Genomic DNA, 21119 nt, shown 5'->3' on the forward strand with positions numbered 1-21119 from the left:
GCTGATTAATAGCTTTACATAAAATTGCAAACTAGATGAACACAGAAAATCTGAAATAAGAACGACACTTTAAAAGTTTCTTAACAAATCTTTTCTACATGTATGTTAGTATTTCATTCATGTTATTGCAATATCTTTCTCACTCTGCATTCAAATACTCTCTCACGACTCTTCTTCTCCTTCCTGTCCCCAATCTGTCCACCTTCTGTGATGCTGCATGTGACCCTTTGCGTGCCCTTCCCTTCCCAGCTTCCTCCGTCACTTCTCCATGCGGAGGTCAGTGTGATTAATACAGTGCACTCCCATATCATACACTGATGGCCGTTGGGAATTTTCGCATTCTCACAAACACACACATTATAGAGGGGACCCTGTGGCACTCGGATGGATGTGAGCGGCTGCGGTGCGGGGAGCTGTGGCCTCTTTATGAAGATCCATGGGGCCATTTCACCCAGAACGGAGGATGCTGCATTCACAATTCACAGCGTTAAGAGCCTTGGGTGTTCTTTACACAGACACTGTTGTTTCCAGTGATTCGTTATGTGCTTGTTGTGCAATTAGGCCTTTGTGGATGGGCCTCTGGAGCCGGGCTGACACTGAGTGGAGATTAAGCGCATTTAAATGTGACGAAAACTTGGCTTGCAGCAGCAATTAAGGTAAGAGACAACAACGGATTTTGAATGTCTCATTTAGAAAGTTCCTGGTGACACACATACTTAATAAGGGTGCCCTTTAGTTTCTAAAACAGTGTTTCAATGATACCTATATTTATTCAACACATCAAATACATGAAAATAGATTTATCAGGCCACAAACACATTGGGAGTTGCCGTAAGGGGAATAAAATAGCAGCAATTTCTCTTACTTTCACTCACATTGTGAATGGTGAGGCTGAAAAGGGTGAGGCAGCAAGAGGATGATTTATCTGTAAAATGTGCTCGTAAATTAAAACTAAGGGGATGAAAACATGAATTACTAAAGTATTTCTTGAATGTGTTCATAATTAGATAGAAATGGGTGATTTGATAAAGACATATTTGATTAATATCTGACAGTTCAGAGGCCCTTCACTGGCATCACAGAGCGGAGTGACAAGGTGAGCCATGGGCACACTGGATTTAACAAGCATGATGCAAGAGGTGCACAATTTCACTTTAGCATTTGGAGATTTGGACAGTTCCAGAGAGAAATACTAATACGGTTGTCAAGCAGAGAACCATGTGTGTGGACTTTATCGCTGAGCCCCGGGTTAGGGTCACTGTAGAAGCAAATACATGGACGACATATAGGTTAGAATAAGAAAGCATAGATGATACAAATATATGTATAAGTCCAATGTGTAGCCTCCTTTAGGTCTGTTTTGGGTTTCTAACAAAACTCATATTCCTGTACAATGGCCAGCATTTAGACCTGCAACTTGTACTGGACACACTTCTGGGTGAACAATCATATGACAAGTATTGTGTATAAAACTATGGAACTCTAAGTCATTTATGCTGTTCTAAATGTGCATAAACGAGCCTTAACACCCCAATAATTTGAGACATTTTTCCTCTACTCGGATTCATTTTGAAATGCCAGTTTCTCTTGTTATCCTTAAGGATCATCACATGACAGACGACAGGTTGTTCATAGAGAGGAATGCCTTCTCTCTTCTTCTATAAAGGAGTCTTGACTTTCTACGGGAACCCTACATCACTGCAACATCAACACAATGGAGGACAACTATTTCCCATGGCTCTACACGGTGATGAAGCTCCTATCTGCTGCTTTGAAAATGCCAGGCCACTCTGTGACAGGCGAGCAACAAAGGGGGTGATTTAGCAGCCGTTCCTGCTGTATCCTCTCTTGAAGAGCATATCCAGACCTACACTCCTCGGAGAAGAAACCACCATTAATCTCCACCTCTGACATTCACATTGTTCTGACACCTCTCCAAGCACCACCAGCACCTACAACTTGTACCGTAGCACCCAGGGGAGCAGCTCAGACTCATTTATCATACACACACACAAGATGTCCTGCACGCTTCCCCCTCCCTCCATGCTTTACACCAATGCAAATGTAACCATGTTGGATGTGCAACAGCAGAGGCTGCCTCACCCCGAGTGGAACAGATACATGTAAAGCCCTTGTTTGGAGAGCTTTGCATGTGTATGGGTGCTCTTCTATATGCAAACTGGTACACACTCGATATATATGCACACGTGCACACACACACACACACACACACACACACACACACACACACACACACACACACACACACACACACACACACACACACACACACACACACACACACACACACACACACACACACAGTGCCCTTGGATCAGCACTGCAGCTCACTCTTTTTTGTTAGCTGGCAGCCAATCAGGTTTCAAGAAGGGCAGAATAGAAACACCTCTCCACAGCTGGCAGATTTCAACATAACTCCAGTATGTCCAGGGAGATGGACAGATTTGTATTACCTGAGAGAGAAGTTCACACCTCCTGCACAGCGATGGAAAATCTGGGGCGAGGGACAAGTGAAGAGGCTCTTTTCACTGGGATAAAGTGCTCATTTGAATGGAAGAGTGAACGTGTGTGTGTGTGTGGGCACGCAGCATTTCAGTGTGTATTGAAATGAGTGGACAGAGATGAATAGTTGCTGTATTTGGGTCAGGGCCATCATTCAACAGTGTGAAAAGAGACACACAGCAACAGACGGAACATGAAACAGGATTTTAAGTATGAAGATGAATGCTCATATATCATCAGTCGAGTCTTTTAATCATTTCCTACTTTAGCATTTTCTTGTTGCACTATTTACCATTTCTTTCCATTTGTCCTCGTCTCCATCCCTTTGAGTCAAACCAAACTTTAATCTAAAATCATAAGTGGTGCGAAACAGGACAGCAACGGTGCAAAAGAGGAAGGCAGATGGGCCTAATGGCAGATTGTGGGACGTGGTGAATAAAAGATGAGCTCGCTAGCAGGTATATATATATGATGCATAAACAGCCAGGATGGGATTGTGTGTACACCGTTAAATATGGATGGGTCTTCAAGACCCCGGGCTAAATAACAGCATTCCCACAGATGTTCTGGAGGCGCTGCTAAATACACAAATAATAATCCTCAGTGCAAACACACTCCCACCCACCTGCAAGCCCCTTCCCAGTAAAACACACACACAAATGGTCTAAGTGGATAGTATTTTTGGCCCTGCTTATTTCCTCTTTCTCTAAAAGCATTTCCAAACATTTAAGTTAAGAGAGAACATTGCCACATTACCATAAAGTATATATCACCTGCTTCCCCGCTGATGTATGTATGCAATTCAGACAGATCCAACACTCCTATGAAACACACACACACACACACACACACACACACACACACACACACACACACACACACACACACACACACACACACACACACACACACACACACACACACACACACACACACACACACACACACACACACACACACACACACACACACACACACACACACACACACACACACACACACACACCTGCACCTGTGACAGATGTGTCAATGTGATCCTCAGCACGCATACTTACTCAGTTTCCCCCCCGCCCACGTCACCAGTGAGACATGGCGATTGCTGCTCTTTCACCTCACATGCACCGTGGTAACAGAAAACCAAAGAAACACACACACATGCACAAAACAAATACACACTACTATAATAAACAATGTGGATAAGCAACAGTCTTGAATGACATCTGGCATTATTAACTTTGTGTGTTTGTGTATTGCATGTGTTGGTAAGACCAATTTAGGAACAGCTGTTGAATGATTTCAATAAATTCTGCATCATGTCCCCATTAATGAATTGTAATAACTTTTGGTTATCCGTTAACGCTTTGACTAACTTGGTCAACAGCTACACTTTTCAATTGACCAAATACTTCCATAAACTATACATTCCCATCAGCGACGTCAGCAAATATGATCATGCTTAGTAAAAGTTTAAGCATCTTCATTTAGCATGATAGCATGGTACGTTTATGAACATCAGCGACACATTGATATTTGTTATGACCGAGAGAAAAAGGTGGAATTTGATGGAGGTGAAGATTTTTTTCAGCTGTTTCTGTTGAACAAAAACACAAAACAGGACATAAACAGTCATATTTGTCATTTATTAGCATAACATGTGATTTGTATCTAATAATATCAAAAATGTTAAGGGAAAAAGATGTTTAATTACAGTACATTCCATTTGCAGAGAAGCAGCGTCCAACCTACACGGATTCAAAAGAGAACAGTAGATCTGTAGGGACGCACGTTTGGACCTTTTCCTGGTTTAAGATTGCATTGACTGGTTCCAGCACTGTCACACCTTCAGTAGCATAATTATCTGCCATCCCACACTCTTGCATTCTTTGAGGTAAAAAAATACATTTTTAATATTGATACATTCATAGAAATATAAAAGCGTCTTTACTTCCTTATTGTGCTTTTATGTGGGAATATTGCGTTTGCTCTGAACAGGTGAGAAAATGGATCTCAGCGTTTGTGACCCTGGGTGACAATCAGAGAAATGGCCTCCATTGTAGACCATGAACCAATTTAGGCTGCGGCCCCACGAGGACGAATTCGGTCGTTTGCGTTACTGTTTAGTGTCATATAGACCGTTCAGCCACACGAGGACGACCGAATATGGCACTAAACGACTGAGGAAACGACAACGGGTCCCAAGGTGGATAGAAATGCATACGCCACTCTCTGGGGGGTCAAACAGCTCCGTGTGTGCGCCCTATACGGACATTTTCAGATCACTGATAGTGATTGCGCAATAGCCCCGCCTCTCCCCACCTCTTCTGCTCACCTCCGCTTACCCCGCGCCAGTGCTGAAGTGTTTCGCCACCAACAACAACAACAATGGCGGATCGCAGAGTTGCTATCGTGCTCCGGACGCTATTGACCATGCTACAGTTGTTTGTGCAACATCTACAGCAATAATGATGAGGCAATAGCCCCGCCTCTGCTGCTCACCCCCACGTCAAAGTAAACTGCACCCTGAATTCAGATTATTTATCTTTCTCTCGCGAGTGAAGTCTAATCTGACAGGACGGAGACACGCAGCTCTGCTCACCTGAAGCTCCTCCCGCTGCAGCAAAACACACACTTCAAGTCAGATCATCACCCTTAGCTATTTTAATTACCTCTCAAACTCCCTAAACTAGTTATAAATATGTTTATGTTTACAGTCGGCCGGGTCACTGATTACTGGATGAGCTGCTGCATGAGACAGACACTGGCGCTGTCCGAAGAGAGGGAGGAAAAAGAGAGGCTCCGTGTATTTTATCATTATATTATATAGAGTCGTTATTCATTTGTTTTAAAGCTCAATAAATAACAAAGAAGACCTTTGACCGGCACTTTTATAATTTTGTCCGGAAGATTTCAACTTTAATAAACGCTGACTGGCGAAAAACTCTGCCCGGTTCCCTCGGCCCCCACCGCGGAGAATAAACAGAAGGGCAACCATGACAACCATGCTTCTTCGCTGCTTTTGTGGAGGAAGTTACAGCGCCACGTAGAGGCTCCTGCATATGTACTGCAGCTTCTCCAGCGGTTGGAGCTAAACGGAGCGGTCTCGTGTGGGCAGACACTATCCGGATAATTATTGCATGTGGACGGAAGCCGTTTGCGATTGCGTTTGCGTTAATCCTATGCGTTTAGCCGTTTTCGTCCTCGTGGGGCCGCAGCCTTAGTATTGGCAATTTCCTCCAGGCCACTTCACAACGGCGGCTACTACCTTATCTCAAATCACCCAGTTGTTTAAACTGAGTCGACATCCAATAAATATGCATCAGTAAATGCCCGGTTCAGCTAAACGATTGAACCTTGTGTCCTTTAAATAGATAGATAAATGGCAAGCTGGATTTCCACAGGGTGACATGCATTATGTTAATGTGTGTCTACAGGCACTACTCAAAAGGCTTGAACGGCATGCAGAGAGCAAGAGAAAGATTAGGAAGGAAGGAGAGAGAGAATGAAAGTTTGTGGAGAAGAGAAGCAGAGAAAGAGTCCCTGCGCTCTGTGCGAGAGACGACAGCAGGGGCTGTGCTGCCTCAGGCATAACATACCCCCTTCATAACCAACCTCCTCCACCCTCCATCCCCCTTTCCCTGAGGGCCAGCTGTAAAGAGCACAATACATCCCATCTCCATCCTCACACCATACTGTGCTCCCAGTTTAACCAGCCACACACTGGTACACGCAATCCAGAGCACCGAGCGTGGGTTGAGTGAGCAAGGAGAGAAGGGCTTAAAGGAGAGTAAATGGCAGAGATAGGAGGTGGGGGAAGGTTGTAAAAAGGCCTCCCCTCTTTGTCTCCATAGTCCACCTCCACCACTCAAGATGCTTTTCATTCTCCAACAAGCTGACCTGAAACCATCACTAGCCAGAAGCAAAAAAAAAAAAAGAGAAGGAAAGAAAGAAACAACTCTGTCCTCCTTTGTTTCCCTCATGTCCTCCATTATGGCACCATCCCGCCTCCAGATGAGGGGGTTGGGGGTTGAGCTGTGCCCGGAGAGCTGCCATCATATAGATCACAACTGACCCAAACCTGTCTAACACTACGTTTCTATTAGGTAAAGCTAACACACCTAAACCTTCTGTGCTTGTTTTCATGCAACAAGATTTTTTTTTATTTAACACGTGCCTTTAAAACTAAAAGGAATCTGAGTTGCATCGCTACAAACGTCCTCCAATGAGATGGGGGACCCCAGTTCATCAGTTTGACGTTCAGAACAGGAACATATCCCATCAGAAATATCCGGGAAAGAAATGTTTTGCTGTTCAGATGGAGGGCTGCTACAAACCCTTAGTTGGCCGGTGGTAAGTAACACCAAGTCCTGTTTGAGAACAGCTCTGGTGAGGGTCCTCATCTCCCTCATGTTGTGCAGGTGGGCCGTCTAGAATCGACCTGAAGGAGACAGAAACGCCGTCTTTGTAGGGGGAAACCTCAGGAGAGCTGAGGGGTGAGGACAGCGAATGAGGCTCTGCGATGAGAAGAGAAGGCGAGTCACGAATTAAAGGTGGAGTTGAGCTTGGGATAGCAGGGTACCCAAGCTGGAGGTCTTGTTGTCTATAGATGAGGGGGTCCGCCTGGCAGATGGCACCATGGTGCTGAGGGGCATTGTAAGGAGAAGAGGGGAACGACATGGTGGCAGTGTGAGCAGGGGACGGTGGAGGGTAAGCCTGCGGGTGGTGCAGATATGTGAGGTGAGCGGGGGAGCAGTGTGTGGGGCAGACCACCGCAGGCTGAGGGGCTGAGGTCATGAGGGTCTCCATTAGTTGGGCCATTCTCCTCATGACTTGTCCAAGGTCGGACACTTCCCTCCCCAGGCTGCTCACCTGAAAATGAAAAAAACAAACCAATGTTCATTTTGTTTTAAAGAGGAAAGACATTTTGTAATGCTTTTCCCATGTGACATAGGAGGAAAAGAAGTATACATGTACACATTACCAGCTAATTATCTTTAGCCAATTTTTATATTTGTTATCACATTTAATGTCTAATCATTTAATGACAGTATTTCTTATTTTCTTATCTTCTTCTTTTACCCCGCATTGTTTTTTTGTATTGAATTGTTGTCTACAGATCTTTTACGTTTTTGTTAGATTTTTCTAAATTATGTTTGTATGAATTATGTATTTTCAGGTCAGTCATTTTGGGTCATAATATTTCCGTCTCATGGCTGCTGTTTAGCAAGTAACATCATGTACATATAACTGGTCATTACACCGATGGTGGGAGGGGTGATTAGTTCCTCTCTGCACATGGCATGTCCACAGAGGGCACGGTCATGAAGCGCTGCCAACGTGCCATCTGCTTCCACCAGTCTGAGGACTCATGACCATTCATCAGGCCAATCATGCACATCAGTGCCGCTGTAGGAACATCAGCCCTCAGCAGGACACACAGGCCATTTCTCAATTGCAAGTAAAACTGCTGCATAGCAACTGGCCGTTTCTCAATCTCCAGGATACTGGCTTCCAAGCCAATATTTCAAGGATGCTACGTCATTGAGTGCCGCCGAAGTACTGTTCCAATCTCCAGCATACTTGGAATTCCACCGAGGCCGCGTCCTTGGTTTGGGGGAAATCTCGAGGCTGCACATGGGTAGACTTCGCATCCTTAAAATCCCCACAATGCTTTGCGCACGGACCAATTTCAAAAACCCTTGCGGAGAATGGCTGAACCGACGCAGCACACATTTAAATGTAAGTATGTAGTGGCGTAGAACATGTGTTGGTAAATATGTTACTTTGTTACATTTGTTATCACCAAAAATGTGTTCCGTGAAAGTAAATCAAGTTCATAATAAGATAGACATCGTGAGGTATTTATTTTCGGTACAGTTTATGTTGAACCCGTGAGAGTGGGTGGCACACTTGTTAGCCTGTACCATTCTTCTTCGTTTTCTAAGCCGTGGCTTGGAAGCATACTTGCTTCGTTTCTGCTAAAATCTTGCCTAGGGCACCAAATTGGTCAGGGCCGGCCCTGTGCAATTTCATTTCATTCAGCTGACGTTTTTACCCAAAGTGACTTACAATAAGTGCAATAAACCATGATGATCCAAACTGTGTACAACAAAAAAAGTGTACAAATAAGCCAAGCCATTGTCAGCGCTTGTGCAATAGTTTCTAATGGGCTGAACTCCTAAGTGATTTTTTTTTTTGGGACAAGGTACAAGCAAAACAGGTGGGTTTTCAGTTTGCAACAGACGATCTGTATACATCCTACCCATTTGTGGCCAAGATAGCTAACATGGACACAATGTGCAATAGAAAACGAGTTACAAACCCATTGTATTCTTATTAAATAGCCACATGTACAGTACATTGATATCCTTCAATATCAAGCTTCTTTGACCAATGACTCCCACACAATACTTTAAACAGATACAACATTCTACTCCTTCTTTCACAATTCCTCCATACCTCCCGTCTCTCTGGCTCCCTGGACTGGGTGTAAGATCTTCCTCTGATAAAAATAGAAAGTCTGAGAGCGACAGGACAGTCCAATCTGACACGCTGTCAACATGATTCCAGTACTCCCACCTCAGAGACAACCCTCTTTGGAGTTTGTCAGACAAAACAGAAAAAAGCGAGGATCAGTTCTCACTGCTGCTATAGGTACTACCCCCAAAGATAAAAGCAGCAGCATCATTACCATTTAATACCAGAGTTATACAAAATAACTGGAGACCAAAACAGCGCTGAAAGAAATAGTAAATATTGCCGTCGTACTCCTCAGGTGGCTAAAATAAATAACTGCTGAAGTGTCTGTTAGATATGTGAGGAGATGATACAAACATGCTGTTCTGCTTCTCCCAAGTGGCCTACAAATGAAATAGCATGTGCGGTTTCATTTGATTTCTTACTGTTCGTTTAGTAATGTAGGTCACTGCTGCTGTGCATACGAGTGTGTACCCACGTCTCCTTCTTAAGTGTATTCTTTGGCACCATAAGTGCGCTTACTCAGACACTTAACACAACGCTCTATTCTGCCAGCTCTCCTCATGATTTCCATGACTCGGCATAGGGCCTCTCTTTACCTATAAAGCTGCATTCATCTCCCACAAGAACGCTCCGGGTTAAAGGGTAAAGACGAGAGGTTGCAGGGCGGGACAGAGTTGATGCCGTTTTCACACGTTTTGTTGTTCATTAAAATGCTGCCACTTTCCTGTGTTCCGGGTCAGAGTGAGCAAAGACATTAACCTCTCCAGTTGTGTTGTTCGGCTCTCATGGTTAAAATTGCCGTTTGTGATTTTCTATTCCCAGGTACGGAAACAGGTCTCCAAAGGTCGTTGTCACATTATGTTCACTGAAAGAGTTGGCACTGTTGTTGAATACAAAATAACACTTCCATGCAGAAAATGTGGCAGATTCTGTTTCACATTTTGTGAAGTGCCGTCTAGTGGATTTCTACCCACAGATGAGTTATCACAATTGCATCTGTAGTGGAACATTAACTGATCCATGAGAACATGGGCATGAGGTAGTACTGAATCACACTGTGTGGAACAATACATCTCTTTTTTGAAAATCATGTGACATTTTTGAAGTTGTATGTGCCATAATAGCCCCATATATTTTTGATAAGGTGTGTTTTTGCAGGAAGCAGAACCAACACCCACACCAACACCCATTTTGTATCTCCTGAGTAGATGGATCCAAGTGAGGATTAACAACCTACAAGACCATGCTGAGAGACTTCCTGAGTTTCCCACAGAGGCACAGAATGGACAACAGAGCCAGCATGTACAACTGTGAAGATGCTATGCCATTGTTTAACACTCTTTCTTTTTCTCTCGCTCTTGCTTTTTGTTTCTTCTTTTTGTTTCTTCTCATAATTGTATCTGCCTCTCCTTCTTTTCCCCTCCATTTCCCTCTACTTCTCTCTCTCTGCCTCTATCTGCTCGTCCCAGGAGACAGACTGAGGCTTAGCGGGAGGAAGCAAACACTCCTCCTCACCTGCCAAAAGTCTAATGTCAATTTAGCCACCCGCCAATCAAAACCATAGGATACAGCATGAGAGTGTGCGTGAGTCTGGGTGGACAGATTATTTCAAGCTGGACAATAAACCTCTAAAGTCCATAAAACCAAATGTGATACAATGAGACTGACAAGGCCCCACTATGTCTGGTGTAGAACAAAATACAAAAGAAACTCTGCAGGATTCCCTCCAGTAGACTACAGTGGCAAATTAAAGTGGAAGTATCATGAAAAAGACAATTTAATTCAACAAGCACTTCAGATTTGGCTTCCCTTAATAATTTAGATGCAGGTTTATTAGAATATACCACATCTGAGTATCTCCATTAGGCTTGAGAACTACTCAAACCATATTTTTCTATTTAGCCAATCAGATCCGACTGGGCTTTTTGGGGTTTCACAGAGAGGTTGATTAAAGGTATGTTCAGGAAGAAAGTATCCGAAAAGCACAAACATTTAAGCATGTAAACTAGAAGAATTCCAAAATACACAAACATGAACCTGAGAATGAGTATAACAAGCGTGTCCCTTTTAAATGTAAGATTCATTAACCATACAAGTAGGTTTTAGATACATACCAAATATATATATATACCTTTTCTGTAAGTCCTCTTCATAACAGTCATGAAAACTCTACGATCTTTCCACAATGTCTCATCCATATATGAAACAAACAAGCGTTGTTTAAAGTGGACCTATCATGCTATATTTGAATAATATATTGTAGGGCCATACCTAGTGCTGCGTACCTGGACTCACATTCAGGTTCAGGTCCGGACTCAAGTCCAGAGGTTCAGGTTCAGGTCCGGACTTATAAGTCCGGACGTGAAGCCATGGCTTGTGTCAAGTTGTGTGAGTAACTAAAGTGAATTTATTGTGAGCTAATTATCAATTGAAAATGAACTCATAATCAACTCAAATTCAAACTCGTCAGGTTTATTGTGCTCCCTTCCAACTTGTGTCCACATTTCTCTACAAAGTACAAATGTAAAAAAAACACTTTTTGCCACTTAGTCTACAAATGACTTATGACAGCAACTACAGTGAACTACTACAAAGTTCAAACATTTATTTCATTTACCAAACTAAAGTAACCAACCAGTCCCTGAGCTGACTGAGCCTAAATCCCTAAAATGTTGCTGAAAGGTAGAGTGTAGAGTAGACTATACGCATTACACTGTTACACACCTACTGTACAGTATACACTGTAGTGACTGTACAGTCAGAGTGTACTGTACTGTCTGTACACCATGTCTTTTCTACAACTCTATATGTGTACATTATACAGTACATACTACATACATAGTGAAGTACATACATACTGTTAGAAATTAAAATCAATGCTGATATGGCGTAATTTTGAATTAAATAGACTATTTAATTTAAATCAGTTTTATTCTGAAAAAACCGGAAGTTCACACTATTAACGTAATACTTTTATTCTGAAAATTCTTCACTTCCGGTTAGCATTAGCATGTGGCGAAATGCTACGTTTTCAAACCGTGAATCGAAGGTGAAATGACATGTGATTGTGTACACTGAGCACACTGGGATTAGCACTCATTTATTGACGCTGAATAACGTTTATCAGGGAATGTTTAAATAACCACAGACACCAGAATATACGTAAGTGCTAGTTTTTTTGCGAGTCCAAGTACCGGTTCCTGACGTTCCGGTTTTAACCGAACTTGAACCGAAACTTTTTACAAGTCCAGTACCGGTTTGGCGTACCGGTACGCAGCACTAGCCATACCTATATAAAACATGTCTGTGAAGTTTTCTTTTCAAAATACCAAACAGATCATGCATTTTAGCCATGCCTCATTTCGCTCTATTTTCTGTATTCCAGCCCTGTCTTCACAAGGACTGATTCCGTGGCAAATGAGCTGCAGCTGACGAGCGTCATGTTACCATGCTGTTACCATGCTGTTACCATGCCACGGCAACCTCTCATTCCCCTGATAGGTGGAGAGTTGCCCATATAGGCGGAGCACCCCGTTTCTGACGTCAGAACCATTTCACATCTGTATCAGCTCCGTTGTAGCCCCGTTTTTAGAGATTTGGGTATGGAGGAAAAGAGAGAGGGTTGTGTTTTCTGACACTTGGTGAGTTCACACACCGGGGACACATATTCATGTATAAAAGACGTACAAAAGTGCATTTTGAATGATAGGTCCCCTTTAAAGTATTTACTTTAAACAACGCTTACTTTATTACATCTCTCAATCCGTTCATCTGTCTTGCATGACTTGCTGATATAGCCATATGGTAAATTCTCACCTGAGCCCACCCGTCTCTCTGACTCATTGTCATTCCTTCTGTCTCTCTCTATACTCACACACACACACACACACACACACACACACACACACACACACACACACACACACACACACACACACACACACACACACACACACACACACACACACACACACACACACACACACACACACACACACACACACACACACACACACACACACACACACACACACACACACACACACACACACACACAGTCCTACCTGCTGGTCTAGGTGTTGCAGTTGTCCTCTCGTCTCCTCTGCTTTAGCTGCTAACTCTGCCGTGCTGATCTGCAGAATATCTGTGACACAAAATCACAAGTTACAAACCACTTCAAGTGCTGAATTAGATCCTCAAAAATACACCGAGCAGGTATTGCATCGGATGAAGACTATATGAATTAACAAGAGGTACACATTCACATTAAATCACCCTCACTATACAACTTTGAAGTAGGGATTTTAATGGAAGATTTGTTCACTTCCCAGCTGGGAGTTGACGGGATTGTAAATGGTATTGGGAAATATTTAAGCAGTATATTGCTGAGTACTGTAGGATGGGAGGACCTGTGGCAGATACTGGAGCACCGGTTGGTTCACAGACAGGACAACCCCGCCCGGTAGAGAAAGGGAAAACCAGGGAACCCTCTGTCCCCTCACTGTCTTCAGTGCCATCCACTATCCTAGAGACACAAATATGTGTGAAGTAAAGCAAATATGTTATTAGATGATGTAATAAGTGATTAGTTATATGGTTATTATTGTTAAGTTGCCATATTGTACAATTTCTAAAACAAAAAATTGACAGAAATCGACCTGCAACAGACACAAGCTGTAGGAGGCAGACAGACAAATCAATGGCGATCAATCCCACCTGGGGCTGAGGCTGGACGGGTCTAAAGTGGTGAGAGTTATTCCCTGGATCTTCCTCTCGGACCTCCTGGGCTGCTCGGTAGTTTTCTGGCTGGATCGGCTCAGCAAAGTCTTCCCTCCCGTGTCCCCGAGGTTCACCACCTGGTTTCGCTCCGATGACACAGAGAGGGCTTTGTCTTCCTCCTCCACCTCCTCATCTTCCTCATGTTCCTCCTGTGCCTCTATGATGGGTAGAAAGCCCTGACCCACTCGTCCGTTCCTTTTCAGCACAGTCTGAAAACAAAATAATTTAAAAACTCATGAAGAGAATAGCAACTAATATACATTGCCTGTAATTTGAAAACATTTTGAAATAAATCCTTTGAGTGTGGATGCTTGGAGAACTTTTGCTGATTATTCTACAATCATTCTGCTGACATTAAAATGTAAATATGTCCATGCTGATTTACTCCATCTGAAGCATCAGCCTTGATGAGGAGACAATATAATAAGTATTGTGTGTCACAGCAAATTTCGACACCTCATTTGTTCTGCTTCCTCTGAAGATGCTGAATATGCTAAGCTGTGTTTGAACTGCTATACCATGACCCTGAAATACACAGACGTGTATTTTAAAACGTAAGCAATCCTCTTATGACTTATAAGTGCAAAAAACAGACCACTCAGCTGCTTTTAAGAGTGACACATTTGACCAAAATCAACATTTTAGAACGTGTGACCTTCAGTGTAATGACGGCAGCACAGGTGAACTCTGACAGCGGCCATGTGTCCTCTTTCGGTCAAGGGTCTTCAGTTGTGCAAAATTGCATAAGCTGATCAACCAAATAAATAAGGTCCACAGTGACCTATTGATCAACGACACACGACCCGACTCGATCAGAGGACGCAAACATCACAAGAGGTTAACGGCTCCGGAAGGTGAATTGATTTTTTTTGAAATATCTGACTACAGATTATTATATTGTATTACAGTGCAGCTTCTCAAAATTCAAAGAGCATTTAATCACCACCCTCTATTCTGAGGAATGTCTTAATGACCCCTGTGCAGAATTGATCCTTCATCTACCAACAAATCTCTTGAGTGATTGAGTCCATTATCAGTGATGGAGGTCTAGTGCCGGGTCGCCCCGGAGACTTTTCATAGCGATAGAAAAATCAATCCGTGGTTTAACATTAAATTGAGTTTCATTATTTTCCAATGCAGGCTGATTAAGTTGCAGGCTGGTATAAACAAACATGATGAGGTGATACACGTCTGACAAGTCTTTAAATTAATGGTACCCATCTCAACCGGGCATATTACCTTTAGATTGTTGATCATCAATCAATGTTTAAGTGTGCTAAAGTGCTTGCAGTAAGTTACCTGAGTATCCAGAGTTGTTGTGGTCAGTCTGGCCTTAACCTGGAAGAGAAATATACAGAAAATGAACTGCAAGGAAAAAGCAATCAAGACGTCGCCTTCCTTTTCTCGGTTTTAACACTGCGGAGCTTTTTTCACAATGTTCAGCTGTCATATAAAAAAACAAAAAACCTGTCCCAAGAAGAGTATATGGCTCATCTCATGGTGATTCAATGATGGAAAATGATTCATCTTGATAAAGCCATGTTTTTGTTGTGCTCTTATGTAGTGCAGTAATACCCGAGCAATCTCAACCTCTCGGGCACAAACACATCATCCATCCTAAGCTGCCTCTTTCCTCCCGTCTTCATTTTATCGCCACACAGTCCTGAGGTTTGGGACTGCACCTCTGCACATTAGGTGGACTAAAAGCCCTGCGGCATGTAGTGTGTGTGTGTGTGTGTGTGTGTGTGTGTGTGTGTGTGTGTGTGTGTGTGTGTGTAAGTGGGCCAGTGGTGTTTGGGCTGGCGAGACAGAAACACCTGAGTGTAATTACAGCAGCAGAGCTTCTCCAAGTGCCCTGACTATTGTTGCCCTCTTTCTCTCTCTCAGACAAGTATACACTTTTCTTACTTTAGAGCTTGTTTGCCCTTGGTTTCTCCAGACAGCCTCAAAATCCATTTCTTCATACCTCACCAAACTACAGTCCTTCTTGCCTTCCTCGTTCCTCTTACCCTACCCATCAGTCATTCTTGCATACTATTACTGTACTTTCATTATACAGAGAAAAAAGCAAGTATGTATAAAATACTTATCATGCATTGCAGTACTAAGGGCTCATTTACTTTTGGGTGTTTTCTCAATAAAATAATAAATAAATCAGGAACTATCAGGGTTTATAAATACTATAACCAGTGGCGAACCGTCAGGGCCTTCAAGGTATTCAGAGAATACCCTGGAACACTCAGATAAAACAAACAAAAATTCGATTTAATTATATAAATAAAATGTATATAAAATGAATAAATGAGAATCGTATCTGTGTTGTTGATCTGTAATATTACAGTGTTACGTTGATTTGTTTGTCCTTCTCGGACCATGCACTACGCATTTCAGTGGTTTTGTGTTAGAAAAGAAAGCAACCAATCAGATCTTGTTCTGGGTCTCTGGGTAGAATATCCTTCAACCAAGGTATTCTACATCCTTGATCAAATGCCCTGGCCGTTGCACTGAATGAGAGCGTACGTTTGGACTGACAGTTTGATCAACCAATCATATATTGATTTGTAGCCAATGGGCGTATTCTTTCAGAGTTTCCCTCGGTTCCAGGGTATTCTAGAAGGCCCGCTAGTTAACTGGCTCGAGACAGAGGATCTGAATGCGACGAAGCAATTCATGCCGTTTTATTGTTTTTAACGTTGAAATGACAAGTGCAACAGGTGAAGATGAAGTTGTTGCGGAATTGTTGTGAGTACCCTTTCCAAGACGACAATTCAGTGAAAAGACGGACATTATCATGCCGCGGAGGGGGGGGGCGGCGGCGGGGGGTGTGTGTGTCTACAGAAGGTCCAGTTGTGATAGACACGGTTCGCCACTGATTATAACAAGGGTAAAAATCCTATAAAAAGTCTCTCTCTTTCTGTCCTGATCCATTCATATAAAAACCTGCCTGAAAGCTAGCTGAGCATTTGCATCACAAGTAATCTACAGTGACAATTGTCCTCTTGCAGTATGAAAACTAAACACTTTTAACTAGGGATAAGGTCTCATAAGGAAATGTAATCAAGATGAAAGCCAGTTTGAAGGATCTGATACTTTTAAAGAATGCTGTGGATTATGTGGTGAATATCTGCAAAGACAACACACCTCAGACAAACTATAATTAAAGACAGCTGCATCTTTGACATTTAGGATAAATACTTAAAGTGGACCTATCATGCTATATTTGAAACATATATTGTAGCGCCATAGCTATATAAAACATGTCTGTGAAGTTTTTTTTTCAAAATTCCAAACAGATCCTGCATTTTAGCCATGCCTCATTTCGCTCTATTTGCTCTTTTCCAGCCCTGTTTTTGCAAGGGCTGATTCTGCTTTTGTGGCAGACTACAGCGCCACTTACAGGCCTGGCATATGTACTACAGCGTCTCCAGCGCTTTCGAGCGGTCTCTCATTCCCCAGATAGGTGTAGAGTTGCCTATATAGGCGGAGCACCCCTTTTCTGACGTCAGAAAAATTCAAATAATAATCAGCTCCGTTGCAGTCCCGTTTTTAGAGATTTGGGTACGGAGGAAAAGAGAGAGGGTTGTGTTTTCTGACACTTGGTGAGTTCCCTGACACACCGGGGCGGACACATATTCATGTATAAAAGACGTACAAAAGTGCATTTAGCATGAGAGGTCCCCTTTAAATGGACTTACGTGCGTCTCCTGCCCCTCCCTCAGATTGTATGTGAGGTCCTGCTGGATGTCCTGGACGAAGTTGTGTGAGTATTCAGGGTAGAGGTCCAACACCTCGTACAGCCCCTTCAGGTTCAAACACTGCAGGTCACAGTAGGTCAGAGCTTTCACGTCTGCGTTGGTTTTTATCACTCGGTCATCTAAGGACAGGTTCGCCCCGATCAGGTCGCCTTTACCTGTTCAGAGAGAGAGTGGCAGGTCAGAGAAAGGGGCACATAAACATGTTGTTTATTCTCTGGAAAAAGGTGTTAGGATGCAGAGTCTCTAATGCAGTCTGTATCATGTTTCAGACCTTCCATTTAATAAAGAGCTTTTCAAGAGTTTGGAGTGTGTGAAAGTTAAAAATCAGATTGATGCGAGGTGCTCGTCTGTACCTTTCCCTGACCTTTGATCTCACTGCAGGCTCACAAAACAAACATGAACAAAAGGAAATAAAAAGAAGGTGTAGGTGGTATTAAAAGTAAGAATTTATTTCAAAAGTCATTAATGTAGGCTAATGACGTCTTTTAGAGGTTATTCTTGAGTTTGGTCTATCTCTTTTTCAGGAACAAACATACACAAACAAAAGGAAATAAAACTGGCCTTAAAACTGTCATTCCAACATTATTGAAGGAACTTTGGATGTCTTTAACTTCTTCATCATCTATTTCTTGCAGCTATTTTTACCAGAAAGAAAAGCGAGGCGCTGGAAATAACCTTAATTGTCACAGCTTTTTTTATCCTCTCCATCACACATGTCAAACTCATGGCCCGCGGGGCAAATCCGGCCCGTGGTGAATTTAATTTCGGCCCGCAGGATAATTTCTAATTACTATTAGATCTGGCCCGCCGGTATATTGCACGCACACCTTCACTCAATCCTGAGGGTGTCCTCAGCTCAGAGCCTGACCCCAAACATTGATGAACTTGCACCCAAGATGAGATGCCAAGTATCTGCTTGAACTAGCGTCACAAAGCAGCACACTGAGTTTCAATGTTTCCTTCTGCACTTTTTCTCTTGCGACAACAGAGCATGTGTGTTTGTTTCTTTGGAGGGAAATAGTTTTTTTTGAAGCTGTTGTTGGCCTGTGGAAAAATCTAATCATAAGAAATGACTCACGAAAAGCTGCAGATAGAGCCATAAGAAATTAATGCAACTGATTATTTAATGTTTAATGTTGTTTTTATAGGCAATCATTTAAGCTTTGTTAGTTCCAGGTTTAATATGTGCAATAAGTTCATTTCAATACGTTTTGCAATAAACATTGAACCAGTCCGGCCCTCGACTGGTACCCATTTTTTTATTTTGGCCCACTGTGTATTTGAGTTTGACACCCTGCTCTACATTAACACTCATGTCCGTTTCCAATGAACGGTTACCACCACTTGTTGCATGATTTAAAAATTATAAGCAGAAATAGTAATCTGAATGCAGAGTTGAAAAAGCAAAAAAATCAAGTAGAATGGTTGGGAAGCCAATCATTAATCTTTTAAACAAAATTAAAACACGATTCAGTAGACTCTGACTAAACAAATATATATGTTTATAGTCTGTGACACACTTTCACTCTTTAGGTGTTTTGAATGACGTGATGCCGACAGCAGCTTCCTGTTCTCTTCATTCTTAAAGTACGGAGCTGTGCGGAGTACCACATTAGTGTTAATGCCCCTTAAGCATTGATAAAATATTCATTATGGTAATTGAGAACTGTGAACGCTGCTCAATGACACTGAGGCTGATGGAGCGGCAGTCGTGACTGTTCTTATTCTCCCCCTTCACTCACAACCTCCCCCCTTCCTCTTTCTCTCTCGGTCCACTCCTTTACAGCTCAGACAGTTTCTAGATTCCTGCTTCATCCATTTCTTCTTTTCTGCCTCTTTCCTTCCCTTCCTTCTATCATCCTTGTTTTTTTTCCTTCATTACTTTTTTCCTGCTTTGTGAATTATGTCCTTTTTGTTTTATTATTTCCTCTGTTTTTCTCGCTAGCTTTGTTTCGTTCTTCCTCACTTCCATTCCTCTTTTCCTTCCTTCTTTATTTACCCCCCATTTTCCTTTCTCCTTTTCCATTGTTCCTTCTTTCTTTTTGAATGTTTTTTCCTTGCTCTCTTTACTTCAGCTTTGGTACATTTTCTCCCTGTTTCCCTTCCTTTCTGCATTTTGTATTTAACTTCCATTCTTCCTTTGCACCAGTTCCTCATGCTCATTCCTTAATTCCTTACTGATTTGCTCTATCCTCCCCTTCCTTAGATTTTATTTCCTTATTTTCATCTTGTTGGTTAATTTCTTTGAGAAAGTTTTGCCTATTGCCTTTCCCTCTTTCCTTTCCCACCTTACCTCATCGAAAGGGTGTTCACCAACTCTTTCTCCACACCCTCTCATGACTTTAAGTCTAGTCTCTCACTCTCCACGAGGAGGTACTGAGTTGTGACTGCAGACTTGTAGTATCACAAGGAAGTCCACAGAGAAAGAGAAACCGCTTTTTTCTCCTTCAGTCAAGACACTCAATGTCAGCCTGACCCTCTGCAAAGTCAGTAGGCACACACACACACACACACACACACACACACACACACACACACACACACACACACACACACACACACACACACACACACACACACACACACACACACACACACACACACACACACACACACACACACACACACACACACACACACACACACACACAATAACAGAGTTAGAGATAAAGATTGTACTGCCCCGACAGAGACTTACTGATGCATGCAGGTCCAGATTCAGATCTTTCCCGCTAACTCTCACTGAGTCTCACACACACACACACACACACACACACACACACACACACACACACACACACACACACACACACACACACACACACACACACACACACACACACACACACACACACACACACACACACACACACACACACACACACACACACACACACACACACACACACACACACCAGATTGGTCTATAACTCTGTGTCATGAAGGTCAGATAGCAAAAGCCATTAAGGTCACTCTGTACAAGAGGTTGCGCTACACAGCAGATGTTACTAGTTGGAAATACACCCAGACTGAGAGTTTCCATCTTGTTGCAGATTCGTTCTGCACCAACAGTCTTTTTACTTCACCCCTACATTTCTTATAAAATGCGTGTGCATAGGTTTTGAATGGGAAATCTCCACACTCAAAGCAGGTGCAGGTTGGACTTACATTTTGGAAAACCCCCCTGCTGTTTTTAACTAGCAGTCCTTTCTTTTATCCTTATATAAATTCATTTATTTTATCTTTCATTATACAACTTCACACAATGGCTCTTTCTATAAATAGTGATAATCATTATAATGCTATGAATAAAGAAACCCAAAAATATGTTCTTAGTTTGGGCGGAATTGCAGCTTTAACAATTGTGTTGGACGTTATTTAGAAGCCAACTTCTACTTTAGCATCACAGCCATCTGGAATTGCTGATTTCAGCGTTATCCCACTAAACACACGTTTCAAGTTTTTATATTATGTTTCTGTGGTCGAAACTGGCAGCTCATATTGTAATGATATGTTCCCTTAGCAAACCAAAATTTAATTTAACACTGCGGATAAAAAAGTACTAATGTGTCCTTGGGTACTGTG

General features: G+C 42.5%; 1 protein-coding gene across 1 annotated transcript in view; it reads right to left on the reverse strand.

The window, feature by feature from the left end:
- Window positions 1–6846: 6846 nt before the first annotated feature.
- kcnh8 (potassium voltage-gated channel, subfamily H (eag-related), member 8) overlaps window positions 6847–21119 on the reverse strand; it is a 79092-nt gene continuing 64819 nt past the window's right edge. Inside the window, exons 11-16 of the mRNA XM_034094744.1 lie at window positions 17475–17689; window positions 15079–15117; window positions 13717–13988; window positions 13410–13525; window positions 13065–13144; window positions 6847–7389 (exon numbers count right to left, since the gene is read on the reverse strand). Coding sequence (XP_033950635.1) covers window positions 6847–7389; window positions 13065–13144; window positions 13410–13525; window positions 13717–13988; window positions 15079–15117; window positions 17475–17689 — 1265 coding nt within the window. The remainder of the gene's footprint in view (window positions 7390–13064; window positions 13145–13409; window positions 13526–13716; window positions 13989–15078; window positions 15118–17474; window positions 17690–21119) is intronic.

The sequence above is a fragment of the Pseudochaenichthys georgianus genome, chromosome 11 (assembly GCF_902827115.2).
Source record: "Pseudochaenichthys georgianus chromosome 11, fPseGeo1.2, whole genome shotgun sequence".
Taxonomy (NCBI): Eukaryota; Metazoa; Chordata; class Actinopteri; order Perciformes; family Channichthyidae; genus Pseudochaenichthys; species Pseudochaenichthys georgianus.